General features: G+C 38.1%; 1 protein-coding gene across 2 annotated transcripts in view; it reads left to right on the top strand.

The window, feature by feature from the left end:
• The window catches only part of MSRB3 (methionine sulfoxide reductase B3), a 170,322-nt gene that overhangs the window by 55,039 nt on the left and 97,804 nt on the right, over window positions 1-17,479 (top strand). For both annotated transcript variants that reach the window (XM_036250649.1, XM_036250648.1), the window contains one exon: window positions 1,017-1,094. In XM_036250649.1, the coding sequence (XP_036106542.1) occupies window positions 1,017-1,094 (78 nt within the window). The remainder of the gene's footprint in view (window positions 1-1,016; window positions 1,095-17,479) is intronic.

Here is a 17,479-nt window from a genome sequence, read left to right as displayed (position 1 = left end):
GTGAATAAAGTCTCTCTCAGCTGATTCCAGCTCAAAGGTAACTTGCCAAGATCCAACCATTTTGTTGTCTAATTTATACCATGGAGGTTGGCATAAGGCCGTAACTTACCTCTGATCCAAATTTATTAATGATGTAACTTCTTGTTTTCATTCATGAACTGAAAGAGCTCTTTACCACACATGGGGTTCTTGTTAATAGGCAACACTCTCTTCCTGTCACAGTGGATACTATTTACTGGATTTACCAAGTGTGGAATCTCTGACAAAGTCCACCCTCACTACACAATGAGCTAGCCGTAGACCTCAGTCTCAGCCCAGGAGGACTTGTACCCGTCCTGTTGTGTACATGACTAGCAAAATGATTTAATGCACACAAACAACTAGAGATTAGGTCATTCTTAAAAATTCTGTTTATAAAAAAATTGGACCTCATAAAGAGGGTGAAAGGATAATAAAAACAAGCTGCAGAGCACATAGACTTTTTGTTGGGCTAGCACAGCTGATTTGTATTAGCTGAATGACCTCCTAGCCTTTAAGATTGTTAACTTAGAAAAATATTCCCTTAAAGCTGCAATATTCCTTTTCAAACCAAAAAATAAGACTCCTTCCACTTGAAGTCTTTGGATCCTTCTGCATTTTCTGGGATACACTCTTGGACACTGTAGAGTAGCAGAAATCTTATGTAATACTGTTGTTGTTTTCTGTGAATCTGAATTACAGGCTTTTTTTTTTTTTTTTTAAACAGGATTTTTTTTTCTTCTATGCATTACGTAACTACATGGCTTAATTTTTTTATTTAACCTGCACTAGTTTGGAGTAGTTATATGCACATTTTATTATATAGATTTGAAATATATTAGTAATGTTCAGATTTCCATATGTTTGGTCTGTTCTCATTATAGGACAAAAAGCCCTGGAAAGATTTATTAGAGAAATATATTTTAAGCAAATACATTCTGTAAGAAATAATCCTAACTTTACTTAATTTTTGAAATGCTTCATTTATTGTTTATCAGTGCCTTCAAAGGAGAATACACACATCACAGAGATCCTGGAATATATAAATGTGTTGTTTGTGGAACTCCGTTGTTCAAGTAAGTATGTTAAAAACTTGTGGATATGGACAGATGGCAACAAACTAGTTATTGCTTGCTCATATTAGAATCTTTACATTACTAAGTGTTCTTATTTCAGGTTCCCTCCCACAAAACAAAAGTAATTGATTTGCAGTATTTGTATCTTTCAAATACCCAACATTAACTTGTTCATCACAATAAACATGGATAGTGCTTAATAGATTTTGTTGAGCATAAAAATATTTCTGTATTTATTGACATTTCTATCAGCAAGTGATGGCCCAAAATTTATTTATTGGACCATAATCGAAGTTCTCCATGTGTATCCTTCAGATTGAATAATATCCACCAAGTTGATGATTCATACTTCTGCAATGAAGGGCAATACGTACATTTAAAGTAACATGGGAATTATAACAGATACTTGTACTTATATAAGCAAACTACATAATAACGACTTTAACAGTTTTGCGTTGGTCCAAATCTTTATTTTAAAGATCTCAGTAGTTTACTATAAAACAGGCAGTGCATAGACTTTTTCACCAAAATATTTGATTCAGACAATGTATTTTGGAGATAATGAATCTTATTCAAGAAAGGAAAATTTTACCAAAAACTTATTTATGTAGGTGGAAAAAATTCTAGAAGCTCTGTATTTCCCATGGGGATGCTAATTTGGGGGAATAAAAAGACAGAAACCTTAACTGAGAGTAGATGTCATGTATTTAAAACAGAATTACAAATTTCTTAGGGGAAATGAACAAACAAGAATCTAATACATGTAGCATGTAAAACATCGTATTTCTCCGTAAATACTTCCCTTTTAAAACACTAACATTTACAGATTTTTTTAGAAATAACAGGAAACAGTAGTTTCCTTCAAAAAATTTTTCTCGTTTAAAACCCTTCTTAGCTTGTGTAAACCTTTTTGCACATTAGTATTGGTTGAGAATCTGTTCTGATTTCTTAAGTATTAATTCTTCATGTTATAAACCCAGCCCTTCAAATTGTCACCCATTTTCTCTCAGAAAACACACATCCTTATATTTCAACACCTTTAGCATGTGTCATAGTAGTTGATATAACACTTAAGGTAGTTGCTGAGCCATGTTAAACTTAATATACCAAATGGTAAAAATTGGCCACATCATCCCTTTGCTTTTTGTTTAAGATTCTCCACCTCTTTTCTTACCATGTGATTCAATAAAGTAAAGGATCTGAGGAAAACTACTGTTTTAAATAAGAAGCAGAACCACTGTGAGTGTAGGATTTAATCCATGTGCAATTTCGAGTCACAAAAACTAAAAGCAAGACCCTTATGCAAATGTAGGTACTGGCGGGGGTCAGGGAGTTTCAAATTTGAGGTGATACTGCCTTTGCTTCCTTTAAACTTCTTGTAAGGAAAGCTTTTACTTTCTAGGTTTTTATGGGCTATCGTTTAATATTGTTATTCTACTTTTTAAAAATTGTCCTTACTTGGTTTCCTGTCAGTGTTGTGGAGGAAATACCCCTGCTTTAGCCTCTACTGGAGAATGGTAGTTCATTGAGTTGGTGTACTATCTTCATACTGGAGAATTTTCCAGGGACCACAGGGCATGGACAGTTTTGAGGGAGTCAATTTTCTGGTCCTCAATTTCTATATGTACACTTTCCTGAAACTGATGTGCCTGAGAGAGTCTGTGGTTGGTCACTTCTTCCTTCCTATCTCCTTCATCGTAATCACCCTTCTCCCACTTCACAAAAGATGTCCTGTCTTTTACCCATCCCAAATCTTACTATGATATATTGTCCTAGGGTAAAATCTCTAAGGCATAAAGCAAAACAACAGCATTACTTCTGAAGGACAGACCCATGAAAGAAGGCAAAAAATATTGAATTGGAAAAAATTATCACAGTATTATTTCATTTCCGCAAGTCTCCGCCTGCCTGTTGTGTGCTTATTTATCTACCTATTGGCTATTCATTGTCTACTGGTCTAAGTAAGGGAGATGGTTGCTAAGAGAACATGCATCAACATATTTACATATTTATTCAAAGTGAAGAAATGGGAGTCTTTTTTGGGACAGATAATAAGCCCGATTTGGCTGATAGATATGACATAGGACTGCCTTAGCAAATCAGGTTATGTGGTGGCCTTCTCCATTTATTAAATGATCTGAGTACATAGCTCTAAGATTTTGAAAATAGTTTAAGCATGTAATTTATATATAGAACACCAGGAAATTCATCGTTTTCAATTATTTAAATTTTTGAAAAGATATTTTAGTTGTTACTTTAAAATATATGAGGAAGTATGTATCAGTCAGCACCAGTCTGGATACAGAAACCACATAGTAACTGAACAGGAAGGTTGTTTTTTGTTGGTTTGTTTTTTATCCTCACCCAAGGACACTTTTCTTCAGACAGAGCGGGAGGGAGAGAGGGAGGAAGAGAAAGAGAGAAACATCACTGTGAGAGAGAGACACTGACTGGCTGCCACCCACAGGACCCCAACCGGGGCCGGGGACAAACTGAAGCAGAGTTATGCACCCTTAGCGGGAACCAAACTCGGGACTCTCTGGTCCGAGTGCCGATGCTCTAACCACTGAGCAAAGTGGCCAGGGCCAGGAAAGTTTAATATAAGGAATTATTACCTATAACAGAGGATTGTGGTAATGAGGGATAGTCTAATAAGAAGTAAATAGAACATTTAAAAAATACAGAAATAGCAATTATAAGAAGTAATCATAACCCCTAGGCTGAGGTACAGCCCCAAAAAAGTTTCCCTGCAACACTGCCCCTCCCCTTCCCAGGGCTGAGCTCTAGACTGCTGGGGAGGGTGTGGTTGCAGCTTACCAAACAGTGGAGAAGCTGCTGTAGTGTCTCAGTAACGCAACTTTCCTGAAATCTGCCTTCTGGAATTTGCTGGAAATCCACCCTCTAGGGTAGTGATTCTCCACCTTTTTCATCTCATGGCGCACACAAACTAATTACTAAAATTCTGTGGCACACTAGAAAATATTTTATTTTGCTGACCTGACCAAAAAATAGGTATAATTTTGATTAATTCGCAACGGACGGCTATTGTTGTGTTGGCTGTTGTCATTGTTTTATTTGACAATCTAAGGGAAAAGTGGTCAGTGCCCTGCCTGCATGGTCAAGTCCTGCACGTCTGAAAACTGCTGCCGGAGCTGCGGTGGGCAGAGCTGGGCCGGCGCATCAGTGGCATCTCTATCAAACGCCTTCAGGTCGTTGGTTTCATACTTTGAACACAGATTGTAGGAAACACTTGGGTTGTGTGTATGTGTGTGAAAACATGCGGAATTTTGTTAGCAAGGAGTGAAGGAAAAATAGGCAGAAAAGACTAAATAGCAGAACAATATGAGAAGTGACAGTGGGAAGGAAACGGGAAATAAAAAGAAAAAAAAAAAGCGCTGAATTTGAAAATGCCTAGTCATTAGCAATATGAAAAGGTTATTTTTCCAACTGCCATTTCTGTTATTCACACTCATTGTGTGTGTGTGTGTGTGTGTGTGTGTATTCACATGTTTGTATAATCCTCTTCGTTTACTTGACTGATATATGTAATACTTCCTTATAAAAAAGCCCATTCAATTATTCTTATTTCATTTTCATACTTTACCCTAAATACATTCCCACTCAACAATATACTGCTTTCTTACTGCTTCCCAAGTACAAGAACCTTATTCACAGACTGCATATAGACCAAATGTGTAATTTATTCCATGGTTCACATTTTCTTCACATTCACAAATTCTACCAAGCTAGTTTATTTCTCATATAGTACTACTGACGTTCAGTTAGTAAATTAACTGACAGAAGTAAGAATGCTCTCCCCTCTGGTTATTTGAACTTCTAAAATGTCACAAAATGAATTTATTGCACATCAGATAAACCAGAGAAGACTTTGGTGAAATAATTTTATTCAAAAAGTCTATATGACCACTTATATTTTGCTCTGGCTGACATTTTGCCAGGTGTTGTGAAACAGATCTATGAACTCTTCTCCTTAAGGTACTTACTTAGAGTTTTGTCGGAGTGATAAGAGAACACAATAAACAATTATAAATATGGGAAGATCGTACGTATTAGCATCTACCCAACTGTGCCTGTTTAAAATGCTTTCATGTATCATAGGAGGGCATATGACTGCATCCCAGCAGGGCCAGGTTTATGGAGGAAGTGAGACCACATTTCACCAGGCAGAGAGAAGGATTTAGTTTTTCCTAGGTAGGGATGCCTGATAGAGCACGCCATATAAGAGGAGGAATTGGAGATAGGATCAGAAGTGGGTTTTTGAAGGGAATAGTTGGGAGACAGGACCAGTAGGAGGGGGGAGATGAGTTATGTTGGGAGTAGTGGGAGAAATGGCTGGAGGGCTAAAGCGCACCCATTAAGGAAGCCCTTGGATACCACAAAAGACATTTCAGTTCCTACTTGAAGTATTTGGCACCTTCCTCCAGGAAGCCCTGTCCAAGCCCTGCAGGTGATCTTGGTGGTTCCTCATCCTTGCGCCCGCAGTGCCTTGTGTGCACCTCCGTCATTGCACATTCGGCTCGGTGCTGGAACTCTCTGCTTCTGGCCCATCTGCCCGCTAGGAAGTGAGCTCCGCGGTGGCAAGGCCATGTCGGAGTCACATGCGTGTCTCTAATCCCTGCCATGGCATGCTCAATGAATACTTGTTTGTCGATCAGATGCATGTCTAAATATTGTCGGACAGATTATGGAAAAATTTTAAATAAGACAATAGCATGAAGTTGGGAAGTAAGCCATAAGTGTACAAGATAGATTTCTGGGGGTGAAAAGAGAAGGAAATAGGGGTGTAGCAGCTTCAGGGGGATTTTTTTTCTTTGTTAGCTGATAAACCTTAATATTATCTGGTATTGTCCTTGTGTAATCCACTCCTGATAAATTCGTTTAAGACTTTGTGCTCTGGCTGGTTTGGCTCAGCAGTTGGAGCATTGGCCAGCGGATCAAAGGGTCACGGGTTCAATTCCAGTCAAGGGCATGTGCCTTGGTTGCGAATCATCCCTGGTCCTGGTCGGGGTCATGCAGGAGGCAACCAGTCAATGAATGTGACCCTCTCACATCAATGTTTCTCTCTCTCTCTTTCTCCCTCCCACTCTATCTGAAGATAAATACAAAAATATCCTCGGATGAGGATTTAAAAAAAGAATTTGAGGAACCACATAGGATAGTTTTATTCTGTATATGTTTCCTTGTCAGAACTTGCACTGAATTAATAACTCATTTTATATAGATTTACTAGTGATAATAATACTAATTTAAATAATAATACATGAGCTAACACTTATATAGCATTTACCAGATGCTAGGCATGATTCTAAGTGCTTTATATACATTAAGGCTTAATCTTCCCAGCAGCACATTTTATAGATGAAGAAACTGAGAGAGGATAAGTACCATTTGAAGAGCACATAGCCAGTATACAAATGGATTTAGAATAATAAGACGTACTCAAATTTTTAGAAAAGACAAAAACTAAAGAATCTGAGGAAAGCAAAGTTTTAATATTTTTCTTTGGTCACTCTAGTCTGGTTATTTTGCTCAGCACAGTGGGAACACATGGAACACACACACACACACACACACACACACACACTCAATTCCTTGAAAAATCTGTATTTGTCATAGTACTTAAGTGGAAAATTGAAGACCATTCTAATATAGGGAGGGCTGAACCAAAACTAAATAGATCCCTCATGGCAGATCATCAAGGACTCGGCTTCCGGCTGGTTGTTATCCTTAGGGAAGCCCCTTGGAATCCTGACAGGAAGAAGTAGCCAATGTTAAGTAAGCCATTCGGTCTTTCAACATCTGTGAGGTAGGGCAGCAGCTGGATTCATAGGCAAGATTCTAGTTATTGAAAAGGAAGATCATTTTATTTTCACTTATTGACTCCCCATTACATTTCTTCAAGTAGCTGTACACCAAATTTTTACTACTTTTAAAAATATTTTTTTTTCCGAGAAGATTGAGGCCAACCAACATGAGCTATCTTAAATGTCTTTCCTCCTGTCTTATAATTTCTTTGTATCTTAATTTTCAGCAAGCAATCAGAACACCCATGCACGGGTTGAAAGCAACTGGGGGAAACAGTTGAATATTAGCCCAGATGTGTGACCTCAGATTCATCACCTATAAATCAGGGAAAATAAAACCAAACAGGTGTAAGAACTAAGTGCAAAAAAAATTCCTAGTGTATGGTATTCTACAAATGTTAAATTCAAGTGGCCTAAGTTTTAGGAACATAGCATACTATCACAGCAGCCTAAGAAATTCCTTATAATGTGAGAAAGTGCAGGCTTTATTAGAGAGAGTCTAGTCTGTCTGTTAACAGTGTATATTAGTGTGATGAGTCACTGCTCCAGCTGTGTTGCTACATTTCAAATGGAACTCTGCTGCAAAACTGTTCACACATGCTACATTTCACAAGAGCCTCCCGTGCAATTTTATTCTAGGCTACCAGAAAATTTAAGCCGTTTTTCAACTCTTTAAGAACATAAGCCCTTTCACTGAAGAAATTCCAATTTGATGCCACACACAATTTACGCAACTGTGCTATTCAGTGTAAGTTACTCCATTTACCACTAACGGAGACTTTCAACATAATCTTTTCCTCTTCTGATATAATGGTGTGTGTGTGTGTGTGTGTATGTGTGTGTTGGGGAAGGTGAAGGAAGAAATGTAAAAGGGAGGGGGAGAGAAGAGGGGGGTCAGGAGAGAGAGTTTTCTGTTCTTACTCTATTCAAATCCCACGTTTTCAACTCCTTTAAAACCATCCTGATCAGTGGTTCTCAACCTTCCTAATGCCGCGACCCTTTAATACAGCTCCTCGTGTTGTATGTGGCATATCTGCATGTGGGTGGACCCGCCTGGAGGCGGATAAAGGAGCAGTGTCTCGGTTCCTAAGACCATCGGAAATATGTATTTTCCAATGGTCTTAGGCGACCCCTGTGAAAGGGTCATTCAAGCCCCAAAGGGGTTGCGACACGCAGGTTGAGAACTGCTGATCCTGATGATATTTGCCATAAACCATTCTGGTCACTATGGAATTCTGCTAGGGAGAGTAACATGAATGTGATTTCCAGCTTTCTTTTTATGGAACACTAGTTGGAAATTGCTCGTAATTCCAGCAAATGTTTCTTAATTTTTAACAAAATGCATTAAACTTGAATATAAAATATTTGAATTACCCTGCACCTCATTCTAAATCCTTTAGCAAAGTGAGCCTTTCAGTGTGATGAAACCACTCTGTAGTGAACTATATTTCTGAGTAGTGGCTTAAACGTTTGTTATATCTAAATATCTCATATATTGTTTTGAAGAGAATATAAAACGGACTTCTCTCATCCCATTGACCCTTCCTGTCTTGTCCCCACATACAGTGATTTATAGGAAAAGTATCCGTAACAGAGGGAGTTACTTTTCTATATTCATTTAATCTGAAAGCTCAGGGCAAGACCACAGCTAGATTGAAAGAAAAATACTTTCTGGAATTACTGACAAAGGAAAGGAGCAAAAAAACATTGTGAGTGCCTAACTCATCAAACCACCAGGAAAAAGGAAAGCATAAATAGCATAAAAGCATATCATAAAATAAAGGCAAGAACAGCTCCATTTCAAGAAATTGGAAAACTATGGTAAGGAACGATTCAAAGTTTAAAAATGTGCAAAAATTATTATAGCTGCATTATTCTATTTAAAAGTTAAAAATACACATACACATAGAAAAATTGAAACAATACTTACACATAAAATCCCTGCACAGCTCAAAGTGTGAGCATGAATGTGTGTGTATGTGTGTGTGTTTTGGGGGAAGAAAAATGTGGGAAGGACAGTCATGCCTCATATTACCAAAATCACAATCTTTCGTTAATTTTCCAAGAGAACAGAAATAGCTTAGATTCTTAGTGAATTGGTATGGATAGTTAGAATATGATGGGAAACATGATAGGCAAAAGTTTTATTCATAATTCATATAAATTTATCTTGTTTGTATAATCAGAAAATTCGCAAATTAGAAAATTCATGACTATTTCACTTCACAGACTTTGAAATAACTTAAAGGTAGCTGATAAAAACAATAACATACAAGTTTTAGCAATTATTTCGGAGAATATCCACATAGTTGCTCTTCCTGTAAATAAATAATTTTTTTTTCAAAACATAATCACTGATTCAATAAAAATTGCATGCATTTTCATTCAGATACATCTTCAATGTGTCTTATCCATGGATAAGTGACCCATCACATAACACTATCAGAGAAAAGTGCAGAAGCCATCCAGAGTACCAAGTGGAGACATTGTGCTGGAAAGTTCCAGCATGGACTTGCTGCATAGTCAGAGCAAGTTACTCAAATACCGCATCTCATTTTTCTCATGTGCAAAATGACGAGAATAACATCAACGCTTTCTAACTCGTAGAACTACGATGGTATCGTGTGAGATAATCACATAAACATATTCTAAAAGATATAAAGATATAATATAATGTAAGATTTGTAAAAACTGTGCAGCTTTAAATATATGTAAGTGGTAAAGTATAAACAGCATGTAAATCTAAAGTTCTCAAAATTAATGGTGACTCCAGCATTACCACATGTTTTATAATTCTTTGTTTGGCTTAATGAACCAGCTCATCTAAAATATTCTCAGTTTCAGATGAATACTTTTTTTTTTTTTTATCCTCACCCGAGGATATTTTTCCATTTTTTTTTGTACAGATAGAGTGGGAGGGAGAGAGAGGAAGGGAGAGACAGACAGAAACATCGACGTGAAGGGACACATCGAGTGGCTGCCACCCGCACGACCAACCAGGGCCGGGGACAAACTGCAACCGAAGTACGTGCCCTTAGCGGGAACCGAACCTGGGTCTCTCCAGACCGCAGGCTGATGCTCTAACCGCTGAGCCAAACTGGCCAGGGCTCAGATGAATACTTTTTAAAAAATTGAATCTGGATTCTAAATTCCCCAAATAATGTGGCTTAGATGGGTAACTGAGACGTTAATACATTAGTTATTTGCAAGTCTATAAACTTCTTGAGAGAACAGGTCATGTCTTAAGATATTTGTAACCTCCATCTGTAGGGGCATAGGATTTTTCATATCCTTGGTACTTAACTATTTGTTAAATAAATAGTTTAATTCTAGTAAGTCAAGAATAACAAACAGTGTTTTATGGTTCAAGTTGATATTAGAATGGTGGAAATATAAATAGATATTTGGTTATGGACTTCCTTGATTATTATCCTCTATCACACTTCCCAAAGTGTTTTCTGTGGACCACTCATGGAGCTTGCTTACTTTTTTTTTTTTGGTACGTGCCCCTAGCGGGAACCAAACCTAGGACTCTCTGGTCTGCAGGCCGACGCTCCAGCCGCTGAGCCAAACTGGCCAGGGCAAGCTTACTTTCATTGGATGCTTATTTCAACAATAACATAGCTTGCAATTGCAAAGGTGTACTTATCCCAGCCAAGGGAGAGGCAAAAATATCTATGGTTGGGACCTTTTACACAGAAACATTGAAAAGGGCAAAAAGTGACAAAAAAGTAAGGTCAGCTACCCAAACTCTATCAAAAGCAAAGTTTATAGTCAAAGTTCATGTTGTTGTTGTTAATCCTCACACGAGGAGATATTGACTATTAGAGAGAGTGAAAGGGAAGGAGGGAGGGGGGGGAGAGGGAAAAACATTGATATGAAAGAAACACATCACTCAGTTGTCTCTTGCATGACCCCAGCTAGGACTGGGGATTGAAACTACAACCCAGGCATGTGCCCTTGACCAGAATCAAACCCACAACCCTTTGGTCCAGGGCGGACACACTAACTACTGAGCCAAACCAGCCAGGGCTCACGTATTTTTATTATTAAACATACGAAAGGCCCAGCTGATGTGGCTCAGTGGTTGAGCATCGACCCATGCAGCAAGAGGTCGCTGGTTCGATTCCCGATCAAGGCACATGCCCAGGTTGTGGGCCTGATCCACAGTGTGGGGCATGCAGGAGGCGGCCAATTGATGTTCTCTCTCATTGATGTCTCCATCTTTCTTCTTCTCTCTTCCTCTCAAAACAAACAAACAAACAAACAAACATAAATATTTAAAGTAACTGAACTAAGTAACTCAAAATGCTAGAAAAAACAATAAAATAAACTGGGATAAAATGCCCACCTTTTGTCTGCAGGCATTCGCCAATTCTAGGCACGGGAAGAGAGGGAAAGATTCCAGACACTCAGAAGCAGTTACCAGTAGACCAGAATTTCTCAATTTTCATACAATTGACATTTGGGCTGGATAATTCTGTGTTGCAGGAGGCTTGATATGTAGTGTTTTTTTATTTCTGCAGTGCAAATACTTCTACCATGGACTGTATAAAGCTACTAATGTGATGTCACTGAATGTGGAGTTGGGAAAAGATGTGTAGTAACGCCTTAATATAGTATTTCCATAATACCAGACAACAGACATAACATAGACAACAGTAAAATTTAGTTTAAAAATTTATAAGTGGGCCCGGCTGGTGTGGCTCAGTGGATTGAGACATCATCCCATGGACTGAGAGGTCGGTTTGATTTCTGGTCAGGGCACATACCTGGGTTGCAGGCTTGATCCCCAGTAGGGGATGTGCAGGAGGCAGACGATTGATGTATCTCTCTCACATCGATGTTTCTATCTCTCCCTTCCTCTCTCTCTAAAAAAATCAATGAAAAATATATTTTTTTTTTTTAGATTTTAATATATTTTATTAATTTATTTTTGCTACAGATGTTTCTCCTTTCCCCCCAATGATTCCCCACTCCCCGTCCCTCCCTGCCCTGTCCCCAGCTTTGTTGTCCATGTTCACTGTTCATGCACACGTGCATATAAGTTCTGTGGTTTATCTCTCCCCCACCACTCCCTCTTCTGGGGATTGTCAGTCTGTACCCCAGATCCACATCTCTGGGACTTCCCCATTCCTCAGACTGTTATGTTTATTATATTCCACAAATAAGTGAGATAATATGATACTTGTCTTTCTCTGTTTGGCTTGTTTCACTTAGGATAATACTTTCCAGGTCCCTCCATGTAGTCTCAAAGGATAAGAGATCTTTCTTTCTTACAGCTGCGTAGTACTCCATTGTGTATATGTACCACTGCTTTTTTATCCATTCGTCTACTGATGGACACTTGGGTTGTTTCCAGATCTTAGCTATTGTAAATAGTGCTGCTACAAACATGGGGGTACATATATTCTTTCTGATTGGTGTTTCAGGCTTCTTAGGGTATATTCCTAGAAGTGGGATCACTGGGTCAAATGGAAGTTCAATTTTTAATTTTTTTTTTTTTTTGAGGTAACACCATATTGTTTTCCATAGTGGCTGCACCAGTCTGCATTCCCACCAGCAGTGTACTAGAGTCCCCTTTTCTCCACACCCTCGCCAACACTTGTTGTTTGATGATTTGTTGATGGCAGCCATTCTGACAGGTGTCAGGTGATACCTCATTGTTGTTTTAATTGGCATCTCTCTGATGATTAGTGATGTTGAGCATTTCTTCATATGTCTCTTACCCATTCGTATGTCCTGTTTGGAGAGGTGTCTATTTTTTAATTGGGTTCTTTGTCTTCCTTTTGCTGAGTTGTATGAGCACTCTATATATATTGGAAATTAACCCCTTATCTGATATATCATTGGCAATTATCCTCTCCCATACAGTGGGTAGCCTTTCCATTTTGATGATTATATCTTTTGCTGTGCAGAAGCTTTTGAGTTTGATGTAGTCCCATGTGTTCATTTTCTCCTTTGTTTCTTTTTTTTTTTTTTTATTTTTATTTTTTTATTTTATTTATTTATTTATTTTTTTGTTACAGATATTTTACCTTTTTACCCCATTGGCACCCCCCACCCCCCCCCCCCCCCCCCCCTGTCCCCGTCTTAGTTGTCCATGTCCATTGGTCATGCATACATGCATATAAGTTCTGTGGTTTATCTCTTCCCACCCCCCCACCCCCCATCCCCTCTTCTGAGGGATGTCAGTCTGTGCCCTACTTCCATGTGTCTGGGTCTACTGTATTCCTCAGACTGTTATGTTCATTATATTCCGTATATAAGTGAGATCATGTGGTATTTGTCTTTTTCTGCTTGGCTTCTTTCACTTAGGATAATACTTTCCAGGTCCCTCCATGTCGTCTCAAAGGATAAGAGATCTTTCTTTCTTACCGCTGCATAGTACTCCATTGTGTATATGTACCACAGCTTTTTGATCCATTCGTCTACTGGTGGACACTTGGGCTGTTTCCAGATCTTAGCTATTGTAAATAGTGCTGCTATGAACATGGGGGTACATATATTCTTCCTGATTGGTGTTTCAGGCTTCTTAGGGTATATTCCCAGCAGTGGGATCACTGGGTCGAATGGAAGTTCAATTTTTAATTTTTTGAGGTAGCACCATATTGTTTTCCATAGCGGCTGCACCAGTCTGCATTCCCACCAGCAGTGTATTAGAGTCCCCTTTTCTCCACACCCTCGCCAACACTTGTTGTTTGATGATTTGTTGATGGCGGCCATTCTGACAGGTGTGAGGTGATACCTCATAGTTGTTTTAATTTGCATCTCTCTGATGATTAGTGATGTTGAGCATTTCTTCATATGTCTCTTGGCCATTTGTATGTCCTGTTTGGAGAGGTGTCTATTCAGCTCCTCTGCCCATTTTTTAATTGGGTTCTTTGTCTTCCTTTTGTGGAGTTGTATGAGCACTCTGTATATACTGGAAATTAACCCCTTATCTGATACATCGTTGGCAATGATGTTCTCCCATACAGTGGGTTGCCTTTCCATTTTGATGATTGTTTCTTTTGCTGTGCAGAAGCTTTTTAGTTTGATGTAGTCCCATGTGTTCATTTTCTCCTTTATTTCTGTTGCCTTAGGTGATGTATCAGTGAAAATTCTGCTCCGTATGATGTCCAAAATTTTGTTGCCTACATTTTCTTCTAGAATTTTTATGGATTCACGGGTCACATTTAAGTCTTTTATCCATTTCGAATTTATTTTTGTGTATGGTGTAAGTTGATGGTCTAGTTTCATTTTTTTGCATGTAGCTGTCCAATTTTCCCAACACCATTTATTAAAGAGGCTGTCTTTGCTCCACTGTATGCTCTTGCCACCTTTGTCAAATATTAATTGAGCGTATTGCCTTGGGTCCATTTCTGGGTTTTCAGTTCTGTTCCACTGGTCTATATGCCTGTTCTTGTGCCAGTACCAGGCTGTTTTGGTTACAGTCGCTTTGTAGTATAACCTGATATCTGGTATTGTGATCCCTCCAACTTTGTTCTTCTTTTTCAAGATTGCTGTGGCTATTCGGGGTCTTTTTTGGTTCCATATGAACTTTTGAAGTATTTGTTCTAGTTCTATGAAATATGTCGTTGGTATTTTGATGGGGATTGCGTTGAATCTATAGATTGCTTTGGGTAGTATGGACATTTTAATTATGTTAATTCTTCCAATCCATGAACAGGGTATGTGCTTCCACTTTTTTATATCTTCCTCTATTTCTTTTTTCAATGACCTGTAGTTTTCTGCAAATAGGTCTTTTACTTCCTTGGTTAAGTTTATTCCTAGGTATCGTAATTTTTTTGGAGCGATGGTAAATGGGATTGTTTTTTCAGTTTCTCTTTCTGTGAGTTCATCATTGATGTACAAGAATGCCGTCGATTTCTTGACGTTAATTTTGTATCCTGCTACTTTGCCAAACTCATTTATTAAGTCTAATAGATTTTTGATGGAGTCTTTAGGGTTTTCTATGTACAATATCATGTCATCTGCAAATAATGACAGTTTCACTTCCTCCTTTCCAATTTGGATCCCTTTTATTTTTTCTTCATGTCTGATTGCTGTGGCTAAGACTTCCAGTACAATGTTAAATAAGAGTGGCCAAAGTGGACATCCCTGTCTTGTTCCTGTTCTTAATGGAAATGTTTTTAGTTTCTGTCCATTGAGTATGATGTTGGCTGTAGGTCTTTCATATATGGCCTTTATTATGTTGAGATATGATCCCTCTATTCCTACATTGCTGAGCGTTTTTATCAGAAATGGATGCTGGATTTTGTCGAATGCTTTTTCAGCATCTATTGATATGATCATGTGGTTTTTATTCTTCATTTTGTTTATGTGGTGTATCACGTTTATTGATTTGCGAATATTGTACCAGCCTTGCATCCCTGGAATGAATCCCACTTGGTCATGGTGAATAATTTTTTTGATGTATTTCTGGATCCGATTTGCTAGTATTTTGTTCAGGATTTTGGCGTCTATGTTCATCAGGGATATTGGCCTGTAGTTTTCTTTCTTCGTAGTGTCTTTTTCTGGTTTTGGAATTAGAATTATGCTGGCCTCATAGAACGTGTTTGGAAGTCTTCCTTCTTCTTGAATTTTTTGAAATAGTTTGAGGAGAATGGGTGTTAGTTCTTTTTTGAATGTTCGGTAAAACTCCCCCGTGAAACCATCTGGGCCTGGGCTTTTGTTTGCTGGGAGAGTCTTGATTACCTCTTCAATTTCCTTAGTTGTTATTGGTCTGTTCAAGTTTTCTATCTCTTCCGGGAATAGTTTTGGGAGACTGTGTGTTTCTAGAAATTTGTCCATTTCGCTGAGATTGTCGAATTTGTTGCCATATAGTTGTTCATAGTAGTTGTTAACGATCTTTTGTATTTCCGTGGTGTTGGTTGTTACTTCTCCTCTTTCATTTCTGATTTTGTGTATTTGGGTTCTCTCTCTTTGTTTCTTGGTGAGTCTAGCTAAGGGTCCATCTATCTTGTTTATCTTTTCGAAAAACCAGCTCTTTGTTTCATTGATCCTTTGAATTGTTTTTTTGGTCTCTATGTCATTTATTTCTGCTCTGATCTTTACTATTTCCTTTCTTCTACTTGCTCTGGGGTTTTCTTTTTGTTTGCTTTCTAATTCTTTAAGTTGTGAGGTTAGACAGTCAATTAGAAATTTTTCTTGTTTTTTGAGGTAGGCCTGTAGTGCTATGAACTTCCCTCTCAGAACTGCTTTCGCTGCATCCCATAGATTTTGTGTTGTTGTGTGTTCATTTTTATTGGTTTCCAGGAAGTTTTTAATTTCTTCCTTGATCTCCTCGGTGACCCATTCATTGTTTAATAACATGCTATTTAGCCTCCATGTGTTGAAATGTCTTTGCATGTTCTTTGTGCAATTGATTTCTAGTTTCATGCCATTGTGATCTGAGAAGATGCTTGATATGATTTCAATCTTCTTGAACTTGTAGAGATTTAGTTTGTGTCCTATCATGTGGTCTATCTTTGAAAAAGTCCCATGTGCACTTGAGAAGAATGTGTATTCTGTAGTTTTGGGGTGTAATTCTCTGTAGATATCTATTAAATCCATTTGGTCTAGTGCTTCATTTAGAGTCTCTGTTTCCTTGCTAATTTTTTGCCTAGAGGATCTATCCAGTGCTGTCAATGGGGTGTTGAAGTCCCCTGCTATAATTGTATTGTTGTCGATTTCTCCTTGGAAGTCCTCCAGAAGATTTTTAATATATTTTGGTGCTCCTATATTGGGTGCATATATGTTTATCAAGGTTATATCTTCCTGTTGGATAGATCCTTTCAATATTATGTAGTGGCCGTCTTTGTCTCTAGTTATGGTCTTCATTTTGAAATCTATTTTATCAGATATGAGAATTGCTACCCCCGCTTTTTTTTGCTTTCCATTTGCTTGGAAAATTTTTTTCCATCCCTTCACTTTCAACCTATGTGAGTCTTTTGTTGAGAGGTGGGTCTCTTGTAAACAACATATAGATGAGTCATGCTTTCTTATCCAATCAGCTACTCTGTGTCTCTTTATGGGAGCATTTAATCCATTTACGTTTAAGGTGATTATTGATATGTACTTATTTATTGCCATTTTTGTTTAGTGTGGTTCCATTTTTCTTCCCATTTCTACTGCTAATTACAGCAGTCCTTTTAACATTTCTTGCAGTGCTGGTTTGGTGCTAATGTATTCCCTTAGCTTTTTTTTGTCTGGGAAGCTCTTTATTTGATCTTCTATTTTGAATGATAGCCTTGCTGGGTAGAGTAGTCTTGGATTCAGATTCTTGTTTTTCATGACTTTGATTACTTCATGCCATTCTCTTCTGGCCTGTAGTGTTTCTTGTGAGAAGTCAGCTGAAAGCCTTATGGGGTTCCCTTTGTAGGTAACCTGTTGCTTATCTCTTGCTGCTTTTAGGATTCTCTCTTTGTCTTTAATTTGTGGCATTTTAATTACTATGTGTCTTGGTGTGGGCCTGTTTGGGTTCTTCTTACTTGGGACTCTCTGTGCTTCTTGAACTTGAATGCCTTCTTCCTTCACCAAATTAGGGAAGTTTTCTCTCACTATTTTTTTGAATAT

Source organism: Molossus molossus, unplaced genomic scaffold (assembly GCF_014108415.1).
Source record: "Molossus molossus isolate mMolMol1 unplaced genomic scaffold, mMolMol1.p scaffold_m16_p_10, whole genome shotgun sequence".
NCBI classification, from domain to species: Eukaryota; Metazoa; Chordata; class Mammalia; order Chiroptera; family Molossidae; genus Molossus; species Molossus molossus.
Note: the sequence above shows the minus strand (reverse complement) of the source record. Positions and strands in the feature narration are given on the sequence as shown.